Raw genomic sequence first — 27,740 nt, forward strand, 5'->3', positions numbered from 1 at the left:
AGTCATAAAAAGTAAACTGAAATTTGTCATGAATGAACCACTTTTACCAAGGGATTATGGGTAGAAGGAGACAGATGCAAATTTGCATTCTTGGAAAGCAACACGGAACAAAATAAATTCTCGATGGGCACTCATAATTGCTATTTTTTCATGTTTTTTGTCTTTTTTGGTACAAATACAGAAGAAAAATGGCAACGTTGTTGTGGTAAACGTTTAGACGAGGAACTGGAATTAGATTTGTGTTAAGTTTTGCTTGCAAGGTGTTGATTTGAGCCTAAGTCCCCATTACATCTTGCATTCGAAGCAGGCAGCATTCAGGTAACAGGATGTATGAGGTTGTCTCAAGTAATCCTAGGATGATGATGATCTAATGTTTCTGATACTCATTTAACAGCATTTACAACTCGGGCACTGGACCATGTATCTGTACACAGATCTCATTCTGATGTAAGGTGTAAATGGGTCTACACGAATCAACACGCACCAGACTTCCACCTTATCTGCTCCCTTCTGTTCTGACACTTACACTGACATGGGCTGCATTCCCAGTAGGGTTAGCCCACGCCGAAAACGTCGGCATTCTGGGTAGTGAAAGATGAAAACATTTCTGTCTGAGAGGCAAATGGCTCGTCTCCAAAGCAGGAGTGGGAGCGTGCCAGTTCATTTCCAGCAAACCAAACCACCTGCCTGCCAAGTGCATTTCATCTCTCTGTCTCCCTCGTTCTTTGTCAGCGTTGATCTCTTACTCCCTCGGTTCATCCCTGTGTTGTTCTTTCTTCCATCATCTCTTTGTTCTGGCTTACCTTATCAGCGTCTTCTTCACATGTGCGTGCAGCATAGGACAAAATGTCCATGTCCTAACTCTAACCTAAATTTTTGCCCCTCAAATGTCTTCAGCACCACAAATTTCACAAAAGGTGTTTTTAATATGACCCCACATTTCAGTCAGCGAGGGCAAAAATTGCCCCATAAAAAATACTTCTCACCCTGTGTGTGTGGTTGTGTGTGTGTGCACATGTTTGAAGAAATGGTCATTTGTTGGCGTATCAAGGAAATGAAGGGTGAGTCAAGCGGATTCTTGAAACAAGTTCATTCGTATTCAGAGCATGTGGAGATATCAGTGCGGATGTGTTAACGTGTGTGTTTGTGGTCCGCTCTGTGATGACGTCAGCTCTGTGCTGTATAATTGTCCTTGTCTATGCTCTGTCATTATCTGTCCCTCTGCTGTGTGTGTGTGTGTGTGTGTGTGCGTGCGTGTGTGTGTGCGTGTGCATGTGCGTGTGGGTCTGTGTGCATGTGGGTCTGTGTGTCTGTGCAACTCTGGGAGTCCATTCAGAGGACTGCTTTGATTAAACTGCTAATTATTGATCAGGCAGAAATGGACCTGCAGAGCTGACATTATCCCTCTCTGCGTGCGTGTCTGTGTATATGTATGTTTGTTAGTGTGACGTATTGCTCTCAGCAGTCAGTGTGTGACTCTCCTTGCCTCTAGTCCAATGTAGTTAAATTTCTAGCTTGTGTGTTATTATCCTTTGACCTTTTGACATTGATGTTGCGAAGTGAATGTAGGCTGTTATACGGCTCCCTGTATGGCTCAATTCTTATTGGTCAATTTCATCGTTTTCTTTATTATGTCCACCGAAGTTCCGCCAGCATTCATCATATATTGAATCTGTGTATGTATTCAAAAGGCACCATTTTGTAAAACTGTGAGTTGCAGAACTGGCTTTAGTGCTTCCACCAATCTATGCACCTCCTCTAACAAGCAGTATAAATTTTTCATTCCAGGCGAAAGGCTCTGTCCTCATCTGAACCCCCCCGTCAGTCCACAGTTTCATTCAGCTGTCCACCTCCAAGCTTCGCTGTCGCTGTTTCACTGTGGTTGTTGTCAGTCTGATGAGGCAAGTGGTGGCCTCTGATTAGTTATTGATATTGGGTTTTGAGTGACATCCCCCCCTGCAGTACCCGAACCAGAGTACGATATTCTAAAATTCCTAATCTGTATCCTGATATCTGGACAATTCTTTTTTAATACTTACTTGATTTATTCATTACTTTTTTTTAATTTAAAAGTGAGTTTCTTCCGCAGAGCAGAGCGGTAGTTAGATGACCGACAACTGGCTGGAGGTTTGTGGCTGATCTTGATCTCATTGCAGTCTCTCTCTGTGATTCAACTCTGTTATGCCACAACGCTTTTTAACAGCATTAATTAATTTATTACATTGCCAACATCGCAGCGATAATGGAAAACTGTGGACTTCCGCAGTGTTGTGGGAGTCACTGATGGAACACAGTGACTGCATCATCCCAGCCTACTCCTGTTTCAACAGCCACATTAATGAGGCTGAGAAATCATGACAATTAGACAAAAGCCTGAGTCATTTCTACATCACTGAGCAGTCTTTGGCTGACTCAACTTTTCTTGTTCCTGCATTGCATTGTGGTCTATTTCATTACTATTGATGTCATACTTGGTTTCTCTTCTCCTTTGATGGATTTCATCACATTATTTAAAATCAGTACAGAGCATATAGGATTTTGAAGTTCAAGATATTTCAGTGACATTGAGAATCACTGATGGCTGCTGCTCATTAAATCTGTCACTGTCACCTTGTCAGTCTATTCCTGTCTCTCTCTCTCTCTCTCTCTCTCTCTCTCTCTCTCTCTCTCTCTCTCTCTCACACTCTCTCTCTCTGGTGTGTGTGTGACAGATCGTCTCCCTGTTGGATACGAGTGTGATGGAGACAAACACGCCGTGTGCGCGAAACGCTGTCAATATGTTTTCCCTCTCAGTGCACTGATGGATGCAGTGGAGCTCGGCTGACACAATTACACAAGTTCATATAGGAGCAAATGCAATCACGCGTTGCTGCGGGTAACGGCAGAAGGGACTGCCTGATAGTCAACCCCAGACACACACAAGCTCACACACGCAGCGCACTGTGTCAACTCAGTCGCCAGATGTTAGGCATGGTCTGTGTGTGTGTGTGGGTGAGAGAGAGATAGAGAGAGAGACAGCTTATCAATTGTGTTCATTCAGCCTTCATTCACATTTTCACCTGCTGTCTGCCTCAAAACACACACACACACACACATATACACAAACCTCCCGCTCTCATTACGTAACATTACATTACGATCATTTTGGCAGACGCTTTTATCCAAAGCGACTTACATTACATTACCACCCTTCGCAGAGGGGGGAGCAATTGAGGGTTCGGTGCCTTGCTCAGGGGCACCTCGGCAGGGGCTCGAACCGGCGACCCTCCGGTTCTTAAGTGGAAGCACTACCCACTGAGCCACTGCCTCCCCTTGCCTCCCTCCGCTCTCTCGCGCTCTCGCACTCTCTCTCTCTCGCGCTCTCTCTCTCTCTCTCTCTCTCTCTCTTCTGACCTTTATCACATTCTATTATCCTATTTCATTACAGTTCAGCTACATTGTTCTCCATCATTCACGCATAATGTTCAGCATGAATGAATTGCATGTGCTTAGAATTAAAGAATAACATATGAATCATTGGTTCAAATTTTAACCCCATAGTGACTGCAAATCAGAAATGGGAGAGGAGACGGCCTCTGTGCAGACCGTCAGCCTTTATCTGCTCCTTGTTGAGAAACCACCGGGCCATATTTGGATGGAAAATATGACAGATTGCGCTTTAGCACAAAACAGGAGGAGGGCGCTATTCTTCCAGCGTTAACAGCAACAGCTTGTTTGGATTATGGCTGATGGGCGATGGAAAAGTCGTATCAGTGATGGCGGCAACAATTATCTGATTGATGATGTGATTTTGTTGGACATTGTGAGGAAATTTCACCAAATGAGTTCAACCACATATGGATGCCCATAGTCCTGACCGTTTGCTTTAAGTGCATACACTGTACATGTGAGTCTAAAGGTGTGTGTCAATCTTCCTAGTGTGTGTGTGTGTGTGCTCATAAAACACGTGCATGCTGGTCTGTCAGTGTGTGTAGGAGAGAGAGAGCGAGAGAGAGAGGCAACGAAGCCACTTGTCGTGTTGTCTTGCCTAGGTTTGACGTCACTAAAACCCACAAGCCATTATCACTACAAACACTGGGTGTGTGCAGTGGTAATGGAAAAGTGATCTTATTGGTTGCATTGACTTATTGGACAGTCGTCTGATCACCAAGGGCAACCAGCAGTATGCTCACTTTACAGTGTGAAAGATGTGCCACAGAAGAAGTGAGAGACAAAGACAAAAAGAGAATACTGAAGAATGTGAATAATGCATTTAACATTCATTAACATTCCTGTGGCATTTTGGTAGTACTTCTACTTCTCTCCACCTTTTCCTTCAGGTTTTGCTCCACAAGTAACACGATGTGAGCAACACTGCCATGCTTTGCTCTGAGCTTGCCTGCCTTGTGGCAGATGGCTTGGCTTTTCAAAATATGAACCTCACAAAATTTGCCTGAGGGCTTCTTGGATCCAGCACACCAGCACACACACACACACACACACACACACACACACACACACACACACACACACACACACACACACACAGATACACAAACACTTGCCATACAGAGCTCATTCACAGCCTCTTTTTCCAACAACAGGAGGCATAAAGACACTTGTGGCACACACGCACTAAAATGCAGACAAATACAAGTGGAATGAATGAACACACTCATTCACCAGGAGAGGGAAGCGGGAGGGGCGTGTGAAGGAGTAAAGGAGGGAGAGGGGGAGGGATGGTGACGGTATGAAAGGCAACCTGACATGAAATTAAAATGCTAGATCATAATCATATAGGACAGGTCCCAGCCCCCCATGAGAGAGTATAAAGAATGGATGGATATCAATGATATAATGTTGAATTTTGAACAATGGATGATGGATGGATGTAAATGTGTTGGAGCTTTATGTGGAACAGATCTAGACACAGTTTTAGTCATAATGGTGTTGTGAAGACAAACAAAAATTACCTCGAGCCAAATTCGTTCACTGTTACTAATGTCCTGATGTTACACTTGGCAGATCCCATCACATTACCGTTGGGCAGTAATTCCGCTGTAATAAGATCTGCAGGCTGTGTTTTAGCATCGAGCGCAGATTTGTGAAAGGCAAAATAACAGAATTCCCAGTGAGTGATTGTCTTGGTTAAGATTTCTGGAGAGTAACATTTCCAAAAGTGTGGGTCTGCCCTCAAGCTGTGATGACCCGAAACTCCAATAATAATAATCAAGCTGCTTTGTGAGTCACGTGACCTCTCTTCTTTTTTGTTTTAACAGAGGGGCGTTTTCAGAGGTGGTCCTGGCCCAGGAGAGGCTGACAGGCCGCATGTTTGCGGTCAAGTGCATCCCCAAAAAGGCTCTGAAGGGGAAGGAGAGCAGCATCGAGAACGAAATCGCCGTGCTGAGAAAGTGAGTGCTGCTACACAAACAGACACACATGCGAAAGCCTCCTCTTTCCTTGTTACCGGGGCAACTGTGCCTGTGTCTCCTGTCTCTCTTTCTCCCACATATTAAGACCCCCCCACCCCCCACCACCACCACCACCACCACCACCTCCCACCCCCGCCGCCAGGTCATGATCCGTAGCCCACCTCTAACACACACAAGCGCATACCCATCATGAGTCAAACAGCACTCTCAGCTGATTCGGTCTGCGCCGTCGGAGTTAAAATTAAATGTGCATGAACAGCAGTAAATCTGTGCCTAATGCTTTACATGCATGTCATTACACGTCTCATACCTCATGCCAAAGTATAACTTGGATAAACCCAACCGACCTGTTCTATAGGCCGATCATAGTGCTGAACCCTGTGAGACAGTGGTGCCTCAGACTAACTAAACTACTATAATAACTAACTACTACAATATTCATCACTGCGATTGTAAATTTGAATTGTGACAATTTTGACTGGATGCTCTGTAGCCATTCCTTGAAGTGTTGTAAGAGCTAAAAGGAAATGGAAGTAGGATATAGAGCAGCCAAAGGGATCCTGGCAACCCAAAAACTGCTCTGGTTAATGGCACATAAATCATCTATCATTAAATATTAATTAATCCTTTAGTATAAACCCTGTAATTGTGCCATATTTAAAACAGGTGCACCAATCATTCCATGGCGATAGTTCTTATAGTTGAGCTATAGATACCAGATGGCGTTCCCCTTTGTACGGCCATACTCTTGTGAGTGGAGAGCTGCTGAAAGCTTCTCCATTTCCTCCTCTAAACACTCTTTTTTCCCAGCAAGAATCTTCTCTTGGGCACAGGAAGTGTGTGTACATTTCCAGTAAATTTGGAATAAATGCGTCTCCAGGGACATCGTGGTGTTGTACTGTGGTATTTTGACCTAATGGACACAGTGGGATGTCCCAGTCATGTACTGCCATCATCAGGTCACCAAAATGGATGAGCACAATGTCAGCTGTTACTTTAGATCCAGTCTTTATTTGCAAGTCAGCGAAAACATATTAATTTATATTTTTTAGCATATGGTTTGCTATGTTTGCATAACTTGTCTAGTCTTTAATAAACCTGGAAAATATAGATCTGGTTCTGGCACAAGCGGGCAACAAGCAAAAATGAGAACCTTATAGAAATGCACAGAAAGTGTGTGTGGGGTCTGCAGTATTGGAACGCAGTGCATTTATATTTCACTATTTGCTCTGCTTTCTTGTCTCACACGCTCTATTTTAGTGGGTAGTAACATGTCGTGCTGCACTTTTGTGCCCACTTTCTCCCAGTTTAGTCTGAAATCCTCAAGGGCCCCTCTCTCTCGCTCTCTCCTTTACACACACACACACACAGATCACACATGGTTGTCACTGAGTTTCTGTGTGTATGACAACGTCCATGAAGAAAGCTTAAAAAAAAACGGCAACGGCAATGAAATGTCGTACTTCTAAAGGTCTATCTCACTGCCTTCAGCTCAAGTGATTGTCTTGTAATTATCCATCAATCTTTTTTCCGACGGGGAGCTATGTGATCCTTCAGATGCCCGAAACACCCCAGCCAGCTGTTAAGCAAAATGGAGGAGCAGCGTTTCTACTCTGAGCTGTCTCCTGATGTCTAAGTTCATCATCCTCTGCTTAAGGTTGGAGGAAGCGTGTTTTGCCACTTGTATGCGCAATCTCTTTCTTTCAAACAATAGCCAGACCTCATGACCTTAGGTGTGGGAGGGAGCGTAAAATGCCCACCTAGAGGGGACAATCTGTCATTTTCTCGAATGAATGGCCTTGGATTTGGAATTGCTGATCCTCATCTCCGCTGCTTTTTTACGCTCCGCTGCAAACGGAGCAAATAGAATGACGTCATCTGCAAAAGAAAAGATGCAATTCTGTGTTATATACATCCTTGAAAGAGCGAATACATCAAAATTCAGAGCCGTTACAATGCCCTGTGGGAACTAAATGTTTTATGAGATGAATTAACAATGATAGTGAAGTGAGTGTGTGCAGCTCTGTGCAGCAGTAACTGGACAGAAGCAGGAGAAAATCCATGAATGAGAGAGAGTGACTGCGGCATGAAGGAGCCTGAGATGTATGTGAGGGTTTTTCTGAATGCGCCCTGACTCTTCCTCTGCCATTAAAGTCAGCCTGTTTGCTGCCAGCCTTTCATTATCACAGGTAGTGCTTAAATACACACACATTATCCTTTCAGCTATGTGTGTGTGTGTGTTACATCTCAGCTCTGTGCTTCACTACCTGCTGCAGAGATCATACTGTATGTTCGTAATAAGTGTTAGCTGATCACCTGCTGTGTGTGTGTGTGTGTGTGTTTGTGTAGAGAGACCACAGGGAATTATCTTTGTAGCTGAGCTATTTACAATGGGAAAGATGATTCACTCACGGAACCGCACAAATGAAATCCATCGTCAACGGAGGCAGTATTAGGATAACGAATATACACCCACGCGCGCACATGCGAGAACGCCTGAACACACACAGAAGCATGGAAACACCCTCATCACGACACCGTAACCATGGCAAAATCGGGAGGAAACGGCAGCGATGAGCCCGAGGAAGAAAAGGTGAATGGATGAGGATAACAAAACGATAGATTGGCTGTCGGTTTGAACAACAGGCTCTGATGGGAAGGTTATAGGGTCACATGGTTTGGAATATTTCTACTTGAACTTGCTTTCTCCCATCAATATGGTAGATCGACCCAAGCTGCTACAAGTGTTCTAATCCTCTCCGCCTTAAGACATAATGAAGTCATTGTGGACCTTAAAAGATGCTTTGGAAAGCGATAGCTTCTGTAATCATGCAGGTTATTTCAGGTCTAATCCCTTGATTTTCATCAAACAGGATTATTGCTGTGTAGGGAAATCCTTAATTGATGTTATTACAAATGGCTCATACAAACATGGACACACTCATTGTCTTTGTGCACCACCATAACAAAAAAAAAGACCCCCTTGTGTGTGTCTCTGTGTGTGTGTTTGAGAGATGTTTTTCACTGATGGTTCATCGTTGTCTTGCAGGATCAAGCATGAGAACATTGTGGCGCTGGAAGACATTTACGAGAGTCCGGACCACCTCTACCTGATCATGCAGCTGTGAGTTGAAACTTCGCCACTGTGGTTTTTCATTTTAACACCAATTTTGATACAGAGCGTACAAAAAGAGCTTCCCGTGACAACCTGTATTGTTATATAACATGTATTCTTTTATGGAAATAGGTGAATATACTGTGAGATAATGTTCTCAGTGAATAAGATGTTAAGATTCATGTTTTATTCAAGTAATTGATTAGATGGAGTGATGCTTGATTATTTATTCACAAAACTGTCCATGCAAAACACTTACAATACCTCATTTGCTCTTTCTCACATTGCCCGCCCACCCACCCATCATCACACACATACACACACCTTTTTATTGAAATGACAGCTCTGAGATGATGCCTAAATTTCTGTCTCGCGCACAGGCACAAAATTTCCACCCATCCTCCCACACGCACACGCACACACACACATAGCACATCCACAAGAGCTCCATTACATCAATTACATCTCTGCTCCGATGGTCAACATTAGAGGGAGGTAGGATTGCCCGTGGTTCACCCATGGGTGCCCCACAGGCCTCCTCTGCAAGGTTACTGTTGCTTACGTAAGAGGGAAAGTTGGTGTGGAAGTTTGGCACTCGTGCTGGAAATAGTTCTGACAAGTTCAGGTAGAAGTCATGGCTGTGGATTACGGTACAGTAGCTGTGTTTCCGAGCCATGTTCACTTCCGCACAAGTTTGGATCTGCGGTTTCTACGCTAACACTTTGAAATACATAAAAAAAACAGACAGGAAAAGCCAGAAGATCTTTCACAAATCTACCGGAAACGTCTAATAGCATAATAGCTATAGGTTTCTGCGGCACAGTTAAGTCAGACCGGCTATGTTAACACAAGTATGAAGTGACACCGCTGATATTTAATGGTATTTATATATAGCGGCTGTCAGAGTGCTCGATCGTGACATTTTCCATCCGGGCTAAAGCAGTAATTTAAGGGGAATTGCCGGCAATAAATGTGATGTTTCATGTGTCAGCAACATTATTTCCCTGCTGGTGTGAGACAGAAGAAGAAATAGTAGTAACACAACACTTAACTTGAAGTGAGAATTGTTTTATTCGCACTGAAAGAGCTATAAGTGACCACCTGCTAATTCTTCATAGATCTATAGGTTGCATGGAAAAAGAGTCGCACATTATAACATTGATTCTTCTCTGATTAAGGCAATACATTTTTAAACATGTAATTATAATCAGTCCATTATAAATTGATGTTAGAATACTGTAATACTGAGTTACAGAGCTAGAAAATGTGTTTTAGATTGATTTAGTCAGTGCATCAGCTGATTTTAACAGCTGATTATTCTGTTAAACTTCTGATTTTCCCTTTAGATTTACCCTCAAATTCCTCTAAATGTAGAAAAAGCTACTTATTTCTCCATAGATGAGCTTTTCTTAAATAGCTGCACCATAATTATTATCATTCTTATTATTACTTTCTGAAAATGATTTACAATATTTGTCAACTGTGGATCTGCAGCCATTCAAAGTGCAGAACAGTGCAGAGAAAAGAAAAAACAGGTTGTGGATGAAACAGTCAGTCAGTCATTGCAGTCAGAACAAAAATAAATCAATAAATCACACCTGCTCTGTTATTTCTGCCAGTTGAACACCATATTCAGAAACACAGAGGCCATTCAAAAAGCAAACATGTCTGCTCTGAGGTGTTACATCACTCCAAGTCACTCCGCTGGCCGTCCTCCAGTTAAAGGTCTTTCTTCTGATTAGACTGCTGTTTACAAAGCTGATTAAAAAATCCCGTTGCCATGAATCCACTAGGTAACAATGTGTTCCTGACCACCTGTTACTGTTACAACACACATGGAAAATAACACTGTAATCTCTTTGATAATCCAGGCCATTATTGATTTCAGTGTGATGAATCACAGATGTCAAGATTGGCAGCAGGAATCCCACAGCAATAGCGTTGAAATGTTCCAAGCCCTGGCGGTGAGGATATCAGGACAGATTTCATGATCAAAATCCACCACAGTTTCACAAGAAACGAGAAAACAAGATCAAATACAACCAAACCAGCAAAACAAATACAATACAGTGATTAAGAATAATGCCAATAAATCTCCAAAACAAGACCAATAAGAGACCAAAACTCAACTGGAAATGGAAGTCTATACATGTTCATGGTAAGGGCTATGCAGTAGTGAATCCACACATCCACCTTTCCCACCCATCCCCCGTTTTCCCTCCTCACCGCCGCCTGATCTTGCATCATATCTCCCTATATGTTCTTCCTCCCCACCATCGCACCATCTGCCCTCCGCCCCTTTATCTGCCTCCTTTTCTTCATCTCACACCTTATTTCCAATTCCATCCTCTCTCACCTTCCAGCACCAGCAGTTTGATTGCGAGGCATTCAGGTACCATCTGCTCAGGCATGTGGATCGGTAGCTATAGTTACGAGGGGGTCAAAGACACAAATTCTCTTCATGGTTTCATGGAATGTTGAGTGTTTGATGGCATTATTGGCGTGAGCGACATATTTTGAGATATGAAATGTCACAAAAGTCTAATGGGATAGTTGAGAGAATAAATATGTCAACAAGTTCTGACATATATACTTGTTTGTATTTTAAATGTATGTAAATTCCTCTGCCTGTTTTTCTTCCCATCAAATATTTATCAATACCATTTGTATTGATTAATTCAATACATTTACATAGTTCATCATTCAATTCTCCTTCCTGTTTGAGAGGAAAACATTTTTATATTCAGTTACACAGAAATCACTCTTCAGAAGACATAGAGTTGTTTTTTAGTTTGATTGCAATGGTTGATGGGAAAATGCAATGGCCTTCAAATTGTTTCTTGAAGGACACATTTCTCTGCTGCAGTCCAAGGATCCTCCTGAATAGAACAGTCGAGTTGAGCAATATTCAGATGACATCTTCAAAGGCTGCTTGACAAAAAGGATTGAGGGCAGTTGACAAAACGTTTGCCAAAAGAAATCGAACTGAGAGGCAAAGAAACAGATAAATGCATCATTGAGGAAATTGTGTGATATTGTATGGCTGAACATTATCAGAGTTGACTCCTATGGAAATGCATCCAGTAAGACAAAACCACAGGTCATCACACAGTAGCTAGTAGTAGTTCATCAAGTACACCTAATACTGTGTGCTGTAACATGCAAACCATTTCCAATAACTACAAACAGCACAACAGAGCAAACTGAGTGTGATCAAAACACAAATGGGAGCAATGCGCAGCTTGATTGATATCCGTATTTGCATTTGTTATAATGAAGCGCTCAGTCATTTTGTTCCAAGCTTGTTTTTCAGAAAGCAGATATGTCATTCAGGAGAGGACTTTGAAATATTTCATGTGTGTAATTATGCTTTGGCAGATTGATTCAGTTGATTTCACTCTGTCCTCCTTGCTGTATTGTACTGTGATTAAGGCACAAACGCAAAGTGAACATATACTTTAAGGTAATTAATCAGATTTGCTGAACATTCTGCACATGCATAACTACTTACTTGGTTCATAAGGGGAAGCATGCCAGGAAATAATCCTTTTTTAGTAGGGCCATTTTCTCACCTAACGACAGAAATTTGGTCATTTAATTAAATTCATTAAATGAAATAAGTGCATTCATAACGGTCAGTCATACCATCTTTCCCTCCATATTTAGGGCCAAACATTTAGAAAATAAGAGCCTTGTTATTTCTGACATTGGTTCACATGCTTGAATCAAAGTGTTTGGTGCTATTGATTCACCAATTTCAATCTGATTAATTAGTCACATGACGTTCAAAAAGCAAATAAAGCGAGAATTTCCAGCACCTGACCTCTGCATGAATCTGAATTGCTTTCGTGTAAACATATTGGACAATAACATCCCAGTGATGGAAACAAGCCGGTGGTGTGAGAGCAACCTTAGAAACCAGGTTTCAACTGAAAAACAAACAGCAGCTTTTCCTCCCTGGATGGCGACTAATCACAGCCGCCCAACAGCTCCGGGCAGCTCTGCGGCCACACGTCTGATCCAACTCTGCTGTGATTAGTTAGTCAGGTCCCCAGACTGCAATGTCTCTTCATCTCTGCCACGGTGAACAGCACACGCTCGCGTACACGCAAACACACACACACACACTCACGCACACGCTCGTAAATAAGTTTTGCTGTCGGCCGTGATGCACAGCCATCGCCTCAAGAGAGCGTCGAGGCCACTCGCCTCTAAACGAATCAGCAGACTGAGGAGAGATGGATGAAGAGATGCAGGGAAGAATGGCCCATGCCTTATTTACTCTCAGCAGCCCAAAAGTCGTCCATCAAAAATTGGTAAACAAAGATGAGTCTATCTGCGCAAGGGCTTTGATCATAGGAGGATCTGAGGATCATTTAAAACTTTGACGCTTCCATGACAGCGATCGTTTCATCTTTTATGTGTCAGCTTCATTTTTGAACGATTGAAAGTCTTAATGTACATACATTATATACAGTTTGATGCACCAGGCTGACTGATTTGGCAGATCTGAAAAAAAGGCCTCCTTTAAAACATACATACACACACATACACACACACACTTTGTGATATCAACTTGTCTTGTAATTTGTCGTCAATCAAAGCAATGATTGATGACAAATCAAAGCAGTGATTTTTCTTTCATGCAGGATTATTCAAAGGTCACAGGAGTGATTGTTGGAGAATCATTCATCCTTTAGTTAATACCCTTGTGTGTGTGTATGTGTGTGTGTGTGTGTGTGTGTGTGTTCTAGCTTATTGTAATAATGTGAATGTGTTTGCTTTAGATGTGTGTGTAGTTTGTGTGTGACCTTCAACATCAGGGTAGTGCTTGTGTGTGTGTGTGTGTGTGTGTGTGTGTGTGTGTGTGTGGTGTGAGAGAGAGAGAATGTGTTCATGTACACAGTATGTATGTTTTTAGTGTTTATGAAGTCCTGACCTTGACTCTGTATGTGAGCGTGTGTGGCCGTGCATGGTTGCTCCCAACTGATTGCTATGGCGTCCTTACTCAAAAACTTATGCAACTACGCAGCCTGGTGGCTGATTGTCCTACCTCCGTTTGTGTGTGTGTGTGTGTGTGTGTGTGTGTGTGTTGTCATTCCCAGATCTGACTGCGTCTGCAAGTGAACGAGTTGTTGCCCTCTTTGAAAAGACAGAGAGGATTAGCAATTAATTCTTGTCCTTTTTTCTCTAAACCTTATCAGCCTTTTACCTCTGCAGGCTTTAATCTGAATTGTCGCCATGACGATGCCCCTCAGACACACCCTTTTACTGTGTGTGTGTGCGCGTTTACCCTTGACATTTTTCCACTTTTGGTTTGAATAGTTACTTAATAATTGTATCCTATTGCAATCGCAATATAACTACTACAATAACTACTTTTACTTTTACACTACTACTCTGCTTCTACTGCAACTTCTATTACTTCTATTAGTAAGTATTACTGCTACCACGGCTGCTTTATTAGTACAGTTACTACTATTCACCTCCTCCTTCTCTAACTATTACTAATGTCTGAAGCTAGCATGCAGATAAAGGATCGCTCCTCCTCCTGCTCCTCCAGTAGAGGGAGCCATGCGTCTGTAGAGCAGATGATCAGCCAGGGAAAGAATCAAATATTATGACTCTGACCATCCTGTCATCTGTTGGATTTCATTAATTCTGCTCAGAAGACTCTAGAATACAATCACTCTCAAAAGACATCTGCCAAATTACTTTAACCTTCTTTTCAGTATAATAATGTAATTATGTAATATAAATACGCTTAATTATCATTTTATTTTCTAATCATTCCACTCAATTTGAAGAAGCGTAAACAGTTACATTTAATGGATGTGCTCCAGTTAAGTTATGGAAAGTCCTGGAACGTTCCTGAAGTTCAGTGGGAATCCTGGAAACTGGAACGTCCTCTTGTCTCCTATTGGACTTTCATTCGACAGCTTTGTTACAAAGTGCAAGCACTTATGTGTCTTATGGGTTTACCATGTAGCAAGGCATAAATATGCCTGCAGTGTGTGTGTCTGTGTGTGTGAGAAATTGTGTGTATGTGTGGGACAACACATGGCTCACAGCTTCCAAATACTGTTGGCTGGAGACATTTACAGCTCATGAATCTCGGCCAGCGTGAAACTTTCAGTCTGTTTCCCGTTACTGCCACGTGTGTGTGTGTCTGTCTGTCTGTCTGTCTGTGTGTGTGTGAGTGAGTGAGTGAGTTTTTGCAAGTGTGTGCCTACGTGCCAATGCTTTACCCACGCACACACACACACACACACTCTGATATGCTCCGTTCCCGTCCTGCAGGGTGTCGGGCGGCGAGCTGTTTGACCGCATCGTGGAAAAAGGTTTTTACACAGAGAAAGACGCCAGCACGCTGATCCGACAGGTCCTGGATGCTGTCAACTACCTGCACAAGATGGGCATCGTACACAGGGACCTGAAGGTGACACAAGTGCTTACACACACACACACACACACAAACACACACATGTACACACCTCTCCCACACTCCTTCGTGTCGAATCCAAATGAGCAACTCGTTCTCGCTTCGTCAGCCAGAGACGCAATGTTGTTGTTGCAGGGCAGCGTGTCGAAACAAGCAGTGCATTGTGGGTCAGGGTGGCGTTCTGGCTGGTTGAAAAGGAAGGGGGGGGGGGCTAGAGGGAAAAAAGTCAGATTTGGAAGGAAGTTTACTATGGATGCAAGGATCAGGATCGTTCAAAAATCATCACACATTGAAGAAGTGAAAGTAGCAAGATTATGATGAAAAGCCTCACTCTCTCTCTCTCGCTCTGGCTCTCTCACTCTCTCTCTCTCTATCGCTCTCTCACTCACTCACTCACTCACTCACTCACTCACTCACTCCCTCTCTTCTTCCCTCCAGCCAGAGAACTTGCTGTACTTTAATCCCCAGGACGAGTCAAAGATTATGATCAGTGACTTTGGTCTGTCCAAGATGGAGGGCAGTGGTGATGTCATGTCCACCGCCTGTGGCACACCGGGATATGTAGGTGAGTGAGTCGGTCCTCCTCCTCCTCCTCTTCCTCATTCTTCATCCTCTACCCCCAGACACATCCGCCCATGAAAGGAAAGATTATTTTGTCAGTTTATGTGTTATTGTTCTTGCCCTGTCCCGGAGATCCACAATATGATCGGTGTGTGTTTGTAGCTCACACACACACACACACACAACAAAAGTCAGGATTTGACTTTAAATGGTAAGATACTAGCACAGATCCCCACCCCCTGCCTCTCTCTGTCTGTCTGTCTCTATGTTGCTCTCTCTCTTTTTTGTTTCAATCCAACAGTCCCCCCCCCCCCCACACACACACACACACACACCCTGCTGAGGATCGCATAGCCTCGGGTTTGATTCTGCTCCAAACACTGCGGATCTAAATTTAACTCAGGTTATAAATACTCCCCGGAGCTCACCAAATTAAGAACAGATCAAGAGAACACACACACATAAGTCAAGTTGATTATGCCTTCTGAACAAGTGTGAGTGTAAACACACACAGTTCTGCCTGTTTGATGTTCATGAGCCTGAACCTGAAATAACCTTAAAGACCCACAGAATAAAACTATGTCGTTTTGATGATGGTTTTTGTTTGGACGTGCTTTTGTTTCCTCCTCCTGGCGTTCCCTGCCATTGCCCTTGATCAAGGCACCACGCCGTAAACCTGGAGTGGGATGGATCAGATGCAGATGACAAATTGCTCCACAGGGATCAACAACGCTTTCAACAACGCTTAAACCTAAAAGATGTTAAAGACTTGTGACGTGTAATTTGAGCGATCAGACCTGAGTTCGATCCCTGTTTACCATCGAGGTGGACAGCTTCAGAGCTTTTTCTCACTGAGCACAAAATTGACCTGGTTTTGTTTTTATGTTCCCTCACAAAGACGCTGCAAAGTTTATGTAATGGGATTAAAATTGTTTGGCAGAACGTCGGCATCTGCGGCCACGGTTTGTTTGGAACATCACAAAAGAGAAACTGGGTCATTATCATGGGCCTGAAACCTAATATCGACCTTTTTTTGATTGAGCACAGGGATATACAGTACAAAAACACAACAGAGCTACAGACAAGACCCGCAAATGTACTCTTTATTATGAACTGCAAATTTATGGAAAAGGTAAAAATGTTTCCAAGCCATAAAACATCCTGACCCTGAAACCAGACGCTATTACATCACTTTGCAAAAATGTCCTAATTCTGCATCCAGCAAAACAAGAACACACACAACACACACAACACACACAACACACACAACACACTCACACAATGAGTTGTCAGGGTAGACCTATAAACAACCTTGAACACTGTGATTCAGCACATGTGTGCAAAGTTTATATTTGACCTCAGATATGAGTTTTTTTTCTCCCCCTTGTCTGGTTCTCTCTCTTTGTCTCCGTCTATGTGTGTGAGTGTGTCTGTCAGGGTGGGATGTGTGAGTTGATGTTTGGGTGAGCTCACTGTTGCTGTCTGAGGCGAGTCCAGCTCGGCTCAACGTCGCTCTACATCACCAAATACCTGCTTCTCATTAAACTCGCACTGAAGTTTCAGGTAGAGCATGGTCGTCCTTATTGCGTCGCTCTTTATGGTGCAGAGACCTCCTGGGTGGACAAAATTTCCCATGAGGAACAAGAATCTGCATGTCATCGTGATTTGGGCCTGCAGCTCGGCTCAGTGTGCAGCCTCATTAGGCAGCTCTAACATCACATAAAATGTTTAACTGCACAAATGACTAAAAATGCTGCTGCTGGTGAAGTCATATTTGTTTCCTTCCCCCTTTGTCTCTCAGCGCCAGAGGTTCTCGCTCAGAAGCCGTACAGCAAGGCGGTGGACTGCTGGTCCATCGGGGTGATAGCCTACATCCTGTGAGTACCAGCCGGCCCGCTCTTCATCACTCTTGCCATTCAAGCAGAACATTTTAAAAAGGTGTCTGCAAGATTCCTGCCCAGAAGAACGAGAATGTGAGATGTTATAATGGAAAAGTCAGGACTTAGTTCCACTTCCTAACCGACACACCACCCCAACTTGAATGTTTGTATTTAATCGACAGCAGCTTCAGTCATACGTTTCTCTTTTCCATCATCACAAATGAATCATGAACAACAACACCAGCGCCACACTGATGACACATAATGACTCACCTCCATCTTCTAACTGATATGTAACACACACCACAGACACACACACACATACACAGACACACACTGTCTGATCATTTGGCAGCGCTCCATGCTTGTTTCCAGTAAGTTCTTGTTTTGTAGTATTTTGGATTCACTTTGAGCTTTTAAAATTCATTGTTTGTGTTGGTGATGATGATGATGTTGCTGTGTGCGGTCATTGGAGCCAGATGGATCTTCACTCAGTAACCTTGTATGGAAATGTAGCTGCACACTTGCATCTTTTTTTGCTTGTTATTGTTGTTCTGCTAACAACCCCCCCCGTCCACACACACACACACACACTAGACATCCAGTAGTGTGTAGTGCATGACCCCTGCTGTGTGTACTGTGCTGTTTATGCCTGTGGCCACAACACACAGATTGAATTCTTTATTTATTTCAGTTCTAATTGTGTCTGTATCTGCATCTGTGTCTCTTAATACGCGTGTGTGTGTGTGTGTGTTTGCCTTCCACTTTACCATGAGAATGTGGTCAGGTCAAGGACCAATAGTGAGAGGTCAGATGTCAGGATCAGGTTAATGGAATGCAAAGCACGGTGAGATGGCAAATAAAGATCCAAGATACCAAATTAACTGTGTCCAAACGGTGTGAAGTCAAGGTCTCTCACCCGTGCACTCCCTCCCTCTCGCTTCCTTCTTTGGTCCTTTGTTTTACAGTTTGTATTATGTGTGTGTGTGTGTGTGTGTGTGTGTGTGTGTGTGTGTGTGTGTGATTGTGTGTGTGTGTGTGTGTGTGTGTGTTATGGTATGTGTCTGAAGACAGAGTGAGACATTGAGGCTTCTTTTGTTTTTAAATGTAAAGCAAAAAAAATCAGCTTCCCGTTCAATGGAGAAAGTTTCTATGTCCGCGTGTGTGTGTCAGTGCGCGCGTGTGTGAGTGAGTGCATATGTGCGCAGAGGGGGACAGAGGGGAGGGAAAACGGCTCCATGCTGGCAATTAGCACAGTAAGCATTGGGATTTAGACCTTGTTAGCTTTTCACTCCCACTCAGGTGGAAAGATCACATCAGGTAATCAGCCATGATAATCACCCAGGATCCTGAGTGTGTGTGTGTTCTTTCATGCTCATATTCCCAATCAAATGTCCTCTCAGGGATAGAAAGATTAGGGAAATCCACTAGACTGATGAGATTCTGGCTGCTCCTCACTGCTTCAAGAGGTTCGTTTAGAATGAAAAGTAGGCCGCATTCCAACATGAAGGTTATGTCACCTTGTGTGTTTGTATCAGCTGTTTCTAAATACAAATCTCTCCCTGTGGTCGTGGGAGAAAATACATTAAGAAACAATGATTAAAAACATACTGTAGGTGATGAGTTGTTGAGTGTTTAGATGCTTCACAGTGGGAAAAGGAAGAAAATGGAAAAAAATACAGAACAATGAAAACATTGGTTCAACAAATATCCACTATAAAGGAGAGATGCTGAGGTAAACTAAGGTAAAAGCAGCATTTTAAAACTCTTCAGAAGTGCTGTGTTTGTGGATTTGTAAGTGTGTGTGCGTGTGTGTTTTCTGCGGGGTGGAAGCTGAGATGAATGACAGCTTCAATGAATCATAGAAGCATAAGAAAAACAGCGGGAAGGTATTGTTCCCTTCCTTTCGTGGTGTGTGTGTGTGTGTCTGTGTCTTTTATTTTCTTCCCTGTGTGTATTGATGGAGAACAGCATTTTAATGACTTTTTAGCATAATCTTCCCGGAGCATCCAGACGTGCGTTAATGAGCGGCAAATTATGTTTTGACTCTGCTGGAGGTTCTGTTGGCTCATTATGGTTAATCTGACGGGACCATCGGTTAATCTTTTTACTACGGATCTATTTAAACCTGATTAGGCTTTGGGCAAGTAGTGCCACTGCTGGGAGTGAAGCCAGAATTAAGCTTTGACACTAACCACCACACCTGCATACGCAATGGAATCAGCGTCACTCACATAGAAATGCTACTACGAATACCTTTAAAAAATACTTCTCCAGTGTCTTAAAATGGCAAAATTCCGGATATGAACAACTCTCCGAAAAGCGTAGCATTATCTGGATTAGATGCTTTAGGACAGGGACAGGGAGCGTCCCAATCCCCCTGAGAAAGTACTATGCAGCTGTCACCAACAGAATCGACCTCTTCTTCAGTTTTGACTACATTGAATCATCAGGCTTTTCTTAAAACAATGAATAAATGAACCTTTTCTAATAAATGAAATGAAATGAATGAATTGTTGTATTGTATATGCAATGCCTGAATGTAAAAAGGGACAACTGATAGAATGATTATATTTATCCCACCATGTGTGACCTTTGTGTCCAGGCTCTGTGGCTATCCTCCATTCTACGACGAAAACGACTCCAAGCTGTTCGAACAGATCCTGAAAGCTGACTACGAGTTTGACGCCCCCTACTGGGACGACATCTCCGACTCAGGTAGGCCCTCCTCGTTCTTCTTCCTCTCTTTTCCCCCTTTTGCCCTCCTGCCCTTTTTTCCAGCCTCCGATGCGCACCACCTCTTGCGCACCGACGTCATCTGCCTGGAATGTGGGTGTTCATGTGTCTCCGCAGTCTGCCAATAAAACCAGCTTCCAGCCCTGTGTGTGTTTGTGTGTGTGTGTGTGTGTGTGTGCAGTATTATTCCCCTGCTGTTAGGTAATAAACCTGGTGTGTCTGTTTTCCTCATGAAGTTGCGCTGGAACAAAGGAAAATAATAAATCAATCAGTGTATCAAATCAGTATTCAAATAATACTCGTCAAATCTGGGCCAGCCCGAAAATGTTGTGTCAAATACCGATTAGATTAAACCAATAATTATTTGGCATCATGTTTGACCTTCATACTGTGTGTTTGGTGTGTGTGTGTGCGCCCAGAAATATTGATGTCTTGTGACCTTTTAGATCATTATTTTCTTCCTTGCAGCCAAGGATTTCATCAGCAGTCTGATGGAAAAAGATCCAGCCAAGCGTTACACCTGCGAACAGGCACTCAGACACCCCTGGTGAGACACACACACACACACACACACACATACACACACACAGGTACACACATACAGGCACAGGCACACACACTCAGAGAAAAAGCCAACGTAAATCAGTATGGTGTTGATGTAACGTCAGAAATTGTGTGTGTTTTAGGATCTCTGGGGATACGGCTCTCTGCAAGAACATCCATGAGTCAGTCAGCCGGCAGATAAAGAAGAACTTCGCCAAGAGCAAATGGAGGGTAAAGATTGTTTACTGCAGTTTATCCTCTGTGGGTTCCACTTTCATACGCTCCAGTGCATCTTCCTCTCAAGTCTGCTTGAGAAGATGAATCACGTGCTGGTGAAAACCTGGGCCGCCATACGGCATGCAGAGTGGCTGCTACCCTGCAGCATGTGTTCTCCTCCCGCAGGCGTTACAAGGGAGAGAAATCTGCAAACCGGAAGTCCAGCGTCCGCAAAGATACTCCTCACACTGCAGTTATTTCCAGCTCTGTGTATTAATAATAAATCTGCTTTGGTTCATTGAAAGCAGATTCTGGTCTGCCACTTCAAAGGAAATATTTTGATTCCATTCCACTACATAACTTCCTGAATAGTATGGTGACCATGCTGGAGCAGGAGTAAACAGATGATTTTAGCAATTTTGTCCATTTTATAAAACTATATTAACCTCCTGAGACCCTGCATCCTCATATGTGGACATTACATTTTTCCTCCCCCCTAAAACTTATACATTGATTATTGTGCTTAACTTAAACCTGTTGTCCTCATGTCTGGACATTTTTCACAGCCCCTAGTGGTATACTGTAAATACCACTTAGGGTCGCAAGAAAACATACAGGCAGACAGGAAATGTGTAATACTCTTTGTGTTCATATAGGAGACACATAATAACACTGAAAGAGAAATTAAAAGTGCATACTGGGTCTCAGGAGGTTCAATTAAAAATCACACACTACCCTCCTGAACCAACGTTCTCTATACCGTCAATAACCTTACTGTCCTTCTCTCCAGCAAGCGTTCAATGCCACGGCGGTGGTTCGGCACATGAGGAGGCTGCAGCTCGGCAGCAGCATGGGCAGCAGCATGGACGCCTCCAATCCGGCGAGCAGGTCGGGCAGCCAGGCGCAGAAACCCTCCCAAAGCCAGGACCAGGCCGGCAAGGAGCAGAGCACCACTTCAACTGGCAACAAAACATCTTCCATAGACAGCACCGGTGCTCCACGCAAGGAATGTGAGTACCAGCTATTCACAGAGCTGTTGAGCACCCAGAGGTCTTCTGTCCCATGAAGACCTCCTCACGTCTACATTTATTTCATTGTACCTGATGCAGTGAATGAATGCATGTCCACACCTGACCTGACCACTGACTCCTCCCTCCCAGGTGTTGCTGCCCCGGTCACACCCTGCAGCCTGGCGTCTGCGGCCTCCTCTGCCGCCGCGGGGGCAGAGCTGAGCCGGCCACACCCCTCGGCGGTGCCCACGCCGGTGCTCACCGAGACCAAGTGACGCCAGGTGACGCGGGGAACCAGCTGGGAGGCCACAGCGCTATAAGGCAGACAGAGAGACGGAAGGACGGCAGGAGGTAGAGGGCTGCCTCCTCTGTCCTTCCTCTCCTTGCTGCACTTCCTGTTTCACCCCTCCCACCCCATCGCACTCAGCCGGTTCCCCGCCCTGCTCGTAGGAGAGCAGAGGACTGTTACTCATCCACTCTGATTCAAGCCACACAGCGCCATAGCACCCACACACCCAACAGGACACCATGTCGGATCCCTCCTGCCACAGCAGGTCGCTATTTATTGATAAAAGAGTGTCGACCACCTCGAGCGTAAACAGTCATTGGCTGTTATCGCGACATCAGCTTCCCTTTTCAATCTGCTCTTTCCTGCCAATTTATTTGTTTTTTTCTGACTTAAAATGTTGGCAACTGGATTGTTTCCTTTTTTATTATTGTTGTTCTAATTTAAAAGGTGGTATTTGTAACTTTTTAAGACACAATCATATCATTGTCAAATCAATAGTTAATGGCAAACCAGTAAGGCAAGACGGATATGATATTACTAGCAATTCTTTACTTTGACGCCATTTCTCCCATCAGCCCTGTGTGTTACTGTATTTGCTCCCTTAATTAAAAGAAAATAAACACGTTAGAGGTGACTTTCGCTACGTTGAAATCATTAGCCATATAGCAAACAGTGAAATCTGTTAGCACTCATTCGGTGCAAACGCTACACATAGCACCTTCAAGACTTTTCCTTATGGGCTTGTCTCTTGTGTCCGTGCTTTAAGAAGTGCTTTAAAAGTACCATATGACTGTTGAGATGTGGATATAAATAAGCGCTTTCCCTATTTTGCACAGCCAGATATGTTCTCGGTCACAGATTAGAATAGTCAAACTCAGTCCATCTATGTTTATGAGAGTAGAGATTGTAAACAACAGAGAGTGGCTGTCAAGAGCATTTTAGAGTTTTCTTGTGTGTTTTTATTTTCTTACTTTATATGCCTTTTGCAACAGGGACATACTTACACGTGACTGTAAAGCATGAAGAGTGGGTAAAGTTAGATGTAAGTACTTGAGAACTGCGACTACATGTGTAACCCCAGAATAAGAAGCCACAAACAGTGCAATGTAGATTTGTTGCGTGGGTTTTAAAGTATTTAAAGTCAGAACTAAAGATGGAGAAGCTCAGCTGGGGCTGTTCCGTCCGTTACTTAATGAAGCCATGATTTCACTTTTGCGTTATCAAGCTGTACCCAGTTCGGAATTGCTCAGGGAAACTGCAGCTGCACTGTGTGTTTGTTTTCTGCCGGCGTCGGTTTGTTTGGTGAATGTTTCAGTCCGGGTGTTGTGGCATCACAGTTAATGATCCAAGACTCGAAATGTGGCAGCTTGTTACTGCAGCATTGTTGTGACTAAGTGAAGATGACTCAGATGTACACACCAATGACTTGAATGTGTTGTTGGCACTCAGTCACCTTAGACATGACTTCTAACAGCTGCCTACATTAAGACACACTATTGTACACAATACTGATGGAGAATTAAATTAGAATTAATCAAATTTACAGACGTCCATATCTTCCGTTCCTTGGCTTTGTTCCGAATCAGCGACTGGACTATTACAGTGCTGCATTTACCTCTTGGTTCAGTTCAGTTGCACCAAAAGCATGAGAACGCTCATCGCATCGGTCAGAAAAGTTAGGGAGCAGCACACTGTACATTGCTATTCATACACATCGCTAAATTATGTGGAACAATGACAGATCTGTGCCTTGTTCCTTGACGTAGTCGTCATTTGAGCCATATGTCAAGAGAAACTATGCCAGCAGAATGCCAAATTGGAATGCACTTCAAGACTCTATGTCACAAAGAGTGCATTTGCTTCACATTAAGGCAACCCTCAGCACGTTAACGGTTAAAAACCTTTTTCACAGTAACTATTTGATTTGCTACGGCTCATCAAAGCTGTGGTTTACTCAACATTAACCCCACGCTCACCTTGCCCTCTTTGGTTTTAAATCAATCACTACCTCAATAGTCGCCTTGCAGTTGGTTCAGAGCTAGTGTGGACCATCTTCACACCACAAAATGATCCGCTCCGAGTTTGTTGGGAACTGGACCAAGTAGTTTGTTTTCGTGCAGAGGCATGTTTGACCGCTGTGTTCATGTATGGCCAATGGAACTTTGGGGGAAATGCTCTGAAACAAGCTCCAAACTTAAATTATAAATCATAAATTAAATTAAATTAAAAAGTAAGTAGTATTCTTTTTACAGTCCTGACTTAAACGTGACCTCAAATTTGTTACTAAGCTGTGTCACTTTTTGTTAATAGCCTTTTGTTTTTTACTGAACTGTACAATGTTGGGTACTCCTTCACACTTATCAGACAGTTTATTTGACGCAAATCTATTTATCCCTTTATTGTGATTTATAGCCAAAGACTTGGTTGAGTATTATCTACCTGAATTATTAAGAATCAGTCATGTAGAAAGATACAGTCCATGGAGTTGGACTGTCCATGGCAGAACAGAACTAAAGCTAAGGGCTGAACTCCAGCTGGTTAGTTCTTTGCAGAGAAACCATCGATTCTGATTCTAAACCCTAAAATTTCTCTATACTCAAACTGCAAATCAATTGATCAAAGAGAGAAGTGATTTGAAATGCTTGTTGTAATCTGAATGGGATTCAGGTGGGCACAGTTACTGCTCCCCCCCAGGAGTTGACATGAAACATGCTTGCAGGTACGTTCCAAATTAACACTAAAATCAGCTTTTCAATCAATCAGTATAATTCCAGTGTGTTTTGGTTTTCTGCTCCTTTCCCATAATTGGTTGCAGTAATATATGCCAGTAGATGGTTCTCCAGGTCATCATGTTTGGAGTCCTCTAATGGACTTACATTAGATTTATAAATTTGTGACTATATTAGCTGGTCTATAAAACCAGATGTTATGGATTGTTTGGAGACTGAAATATAAATTGCGGAATTTAGCAGTAAGTACACGGAGGAGCCACCTGCTCCAGTCGCATGTAAATCAGATTTTTCTGATGTCTCTCAACACCCACATGTCACATAGTTCATCTTTTTGGGTCGATGTTTTATCTGAGCATTGTCTAGATCTCACTGGGTTACATTTTTCTCAGAGCAAAGTATCTCCATTCTGACATAAATGGGTGTTTAAATGGATCACTGAGGTTAACTTTGAATCGTGTAAGGGCTTTCTTCCAACAATCACCTTAATCTGATAATTGTCTATAACCGTGTAAGCCATTGTTAGCTATGCATTTTTTAATCATTGTTCAGTGCTTTGTTGATGGGAGACACAAAGACTATAACATCCGAAAGTAACATATTCATATTTGGGGTGCAAATCTGAGACGATGCCAATCGTTTCTCAATGATTATTATTAGAATTTAATTGACCCATTTTCCTCTGGCATAAAGATGTTGAATGAATCTTCAGCCAACACTAAAAACATGTCATTAAATGTGATATTGTCCACTTAAGACTGGACATTTTGAGTTCATGAATGTGCTGTCGGCAGGCAAGGGTCCGGGTTTCATTCTCTCTGTGGTTTTGTGTCTGCTCCCCTTTTAACTGAAGGCTCCATACAAGAAATTCTGAATTAATCTTTTCATGAAATAGACACTATTGTAAATAGATTGTGAATACGAATTATATTTATGAGTATTTCTGTGGGTGAATATGTGAGCGTGTGTGAAGGGCACTTGATTGTATTACTGAATGTTTAATGTAAGAAAAAAAAAATCTAAATTTACCCTTTTACTAAACATGAAAGCAAACTGCCTCAATGCAGTTTGCTTTCATGTTTAATGCCATCAGTATTTCACCACCTCTCCACTCACTGTCAGTCCAACTAAAGGTGAAAGCATCGTTTACTGAACTCAGGCTTACGTTTTGCCATTCTGCAGAAAGAAATCCAAAGCTGTGACTGACTCAGAATCTCACTGTTATGGACGTGAGGCGGCTACGATGCCCTCTCGGCTGTTCTCTTCCCATTGAGCCCGCACACGTCAGACCTTTTATAGCGTAACTCCCCTAAAGGGGCATCAGAAGACGCTGTTAAAGTGCACCGTCACAAAAGATGAAAAGCATGTCGACAAAATTGCTTCAACAATTCAACTTCACCATGAGTGTCTGCATAATCTTATATGCTCTTGTACGATGTTAGTATATCTGTGTTTTGTAAAGATACACAGAGTGAGATACCCGTGAGTCCACGAAAAGCTCATTTAATAGCAGATTGGTGGTTTAGACCCAAAGAGAGTTTTGAAGGCAGAAATACTCTCATTTGTTGAGTTAAGTGAATGTACAGTAACTGGTTGACCGGCACTTTTTGAGTCCTTAAAATCAAGACTAAGTTATTAGTCAGTAAAGGGTTTCTTCAGCGTATTCCTTGCTCGCATTCCTTCAGGAAATGACATTTTTGTCCTGGGGATATTGGATTATTTTACATTGTGAGTAATTCAAAAGGGACAAAAGTAATGGACTGGTAGTAGTAGATAGAATGGTTTGTGCCTCCATACTTCAGTCCACAGTTTTGTATCCATCTTCGAAAGTCTCAAAGCCTTGTTGTTCTCTGTGTACAAAAAGAATCTAAATGTGTTAAGAAATGGCAGTTGTTTGCCTGTTTAGCATTTGGGAAACCTGTGATATTAAGGGATAGTAAGCTCCTCCTTACAGCAGTTCCTCAGTCAGGACCTGGAGCAGGAGCTAAACATTGGTTCAGGCGCTACAGTCCTTTGAGATTAGCCTCAACCAATGGGAGCAGTTCTGTCTGTGAAAAATATTTGTTGGACTAAACCTCAGACCTGCCGCTTGGTGGGACCACGGTGTCTCCCTGTGGGTGTCCTCGTCCAGAGCCTGCTGAGTTAGCGGGCTGTATTTACTCTCTGCATGTTGACCATGACAAACTCCCATCCCGTGCACCGTTGTTATGCAGACGACACCCTCATGTCTCAGAGCGAGCATTGCCTGCCGCTCTTACTGTGCTGTGATGATGATGATGATGATGAAGATTATGACTTTCTGTTAATGGGGCTTGTATATCCGATGCCTTCGACAATCATGTACACATATCAGAGTTACCATGACGACAGAGGCCAGAGCGACTGATTGTGTTTTGTTTGTCTTTCTCCTGGAATAAATCCTGAATGATCGTAACTAAGTTTTTATCTTCTTTATTTTGGAAGTCTGGGATAGGCAGTGGAAAAGGGGTGTGGGGGTAAGAGTTTGATATGACTGGGCTTGTTAGTGTGAGTGATTCTCCCTTGCAAAGGTGTGTAAAATGCATATATGTGCTTAGTATGTCAAAGCAAAAGAACCTTGGTCCATGCCTACAATATAAAGCAGACAGACACTTTGACCGACATTGACCCTATATTTAGCATATGTTTAGCAGATGTGGAACCTCTGACAGATGTTGCACATTTGGGAACGATTATTAGGTAAAAAACATTACAAACACACTGTTCCCAGATGTTACCTCTCCATATAAAACCTTTGCAAGTAAACTGAAGTGATGGTGTTTTCCTTTA

At 43.0% G+C, this 27,740-nt stretch overlaps 1 protein-coding gene across 1 annotated transcript in view; it reads left to right on the plus strand.

Moving 5' to 3' along the window:
* Positions 1 to 27,357, plus strand: part of camk1da (calcium/calmodulin-dependent protein kinase 1Da) — a 40,395-nt gene extending 13,038 nt beyond the window's left edge. Inside the window, exons 2-11 of the mRNA XM_076153943.1 lie at positions 5,259 to 5,390; positions 8,461 to 8,535; positions 14,827 to 14,965; positions 15,407 to 15,533; positions 17,331 to 17,406; positions 20,015 to 20,127; positions 20,614 to 20,692; positions 20,832 to 20,919; positions 21,695 to 21,914; positions 22,065 to 27,357. Of these exons, the coding sequence (XP_076010058.1) occupies positions 5,259 to 5,390; positions 8,461 to 8,535; positions 14,827 to 14,965; positions 15,407 to 15,533; positions 17,331 to 17,406; positions 20,015 to 20,127; positions 20,614 to 20,692; positions 20,832 to 20,919; positions 21,695 to 21,914; positions 22,065 to 22,189 (1,174 nt within the window). The 3' untranslated portion in view covers positions 22,190 to 27,357. The remainder of the gene's footprint in view (positions 1 to 5,258; positions 5,391 to 8,460; positions 8,536 to 14,826; positions 14,966 to 15,406; positions 15,534 to 17,330; positions 17,407 to 20,014; positions 20,128 to 20,613; positions 20,693 to 20,831; positions 20,920 to 21,694; positions 21,915 to 22,064) is intronic.
* The last annotated feature ends 383 nt before the right edge of the window (positions 27,358 to 27,740 follow it).

This window comes from Genypterus blacodes, unplaced genomic scaffold (genome assembly GCF_046128005.1).
Source record: "Genypterus blacodes isolate CSIRO-AG114 ecotype Tasmania unplaced genomic scaffold, CSIRO-AGI_Gbla_v1 ptg000007l_1, whole genome shotgun sequence".
Classification (NCBI taxonomy): Eukaryota; Metazoa; Chordata; class Actinopteri; order Ophidiiformes; family Ophidiidae; genus Genypterus; species Genypterus blacodes.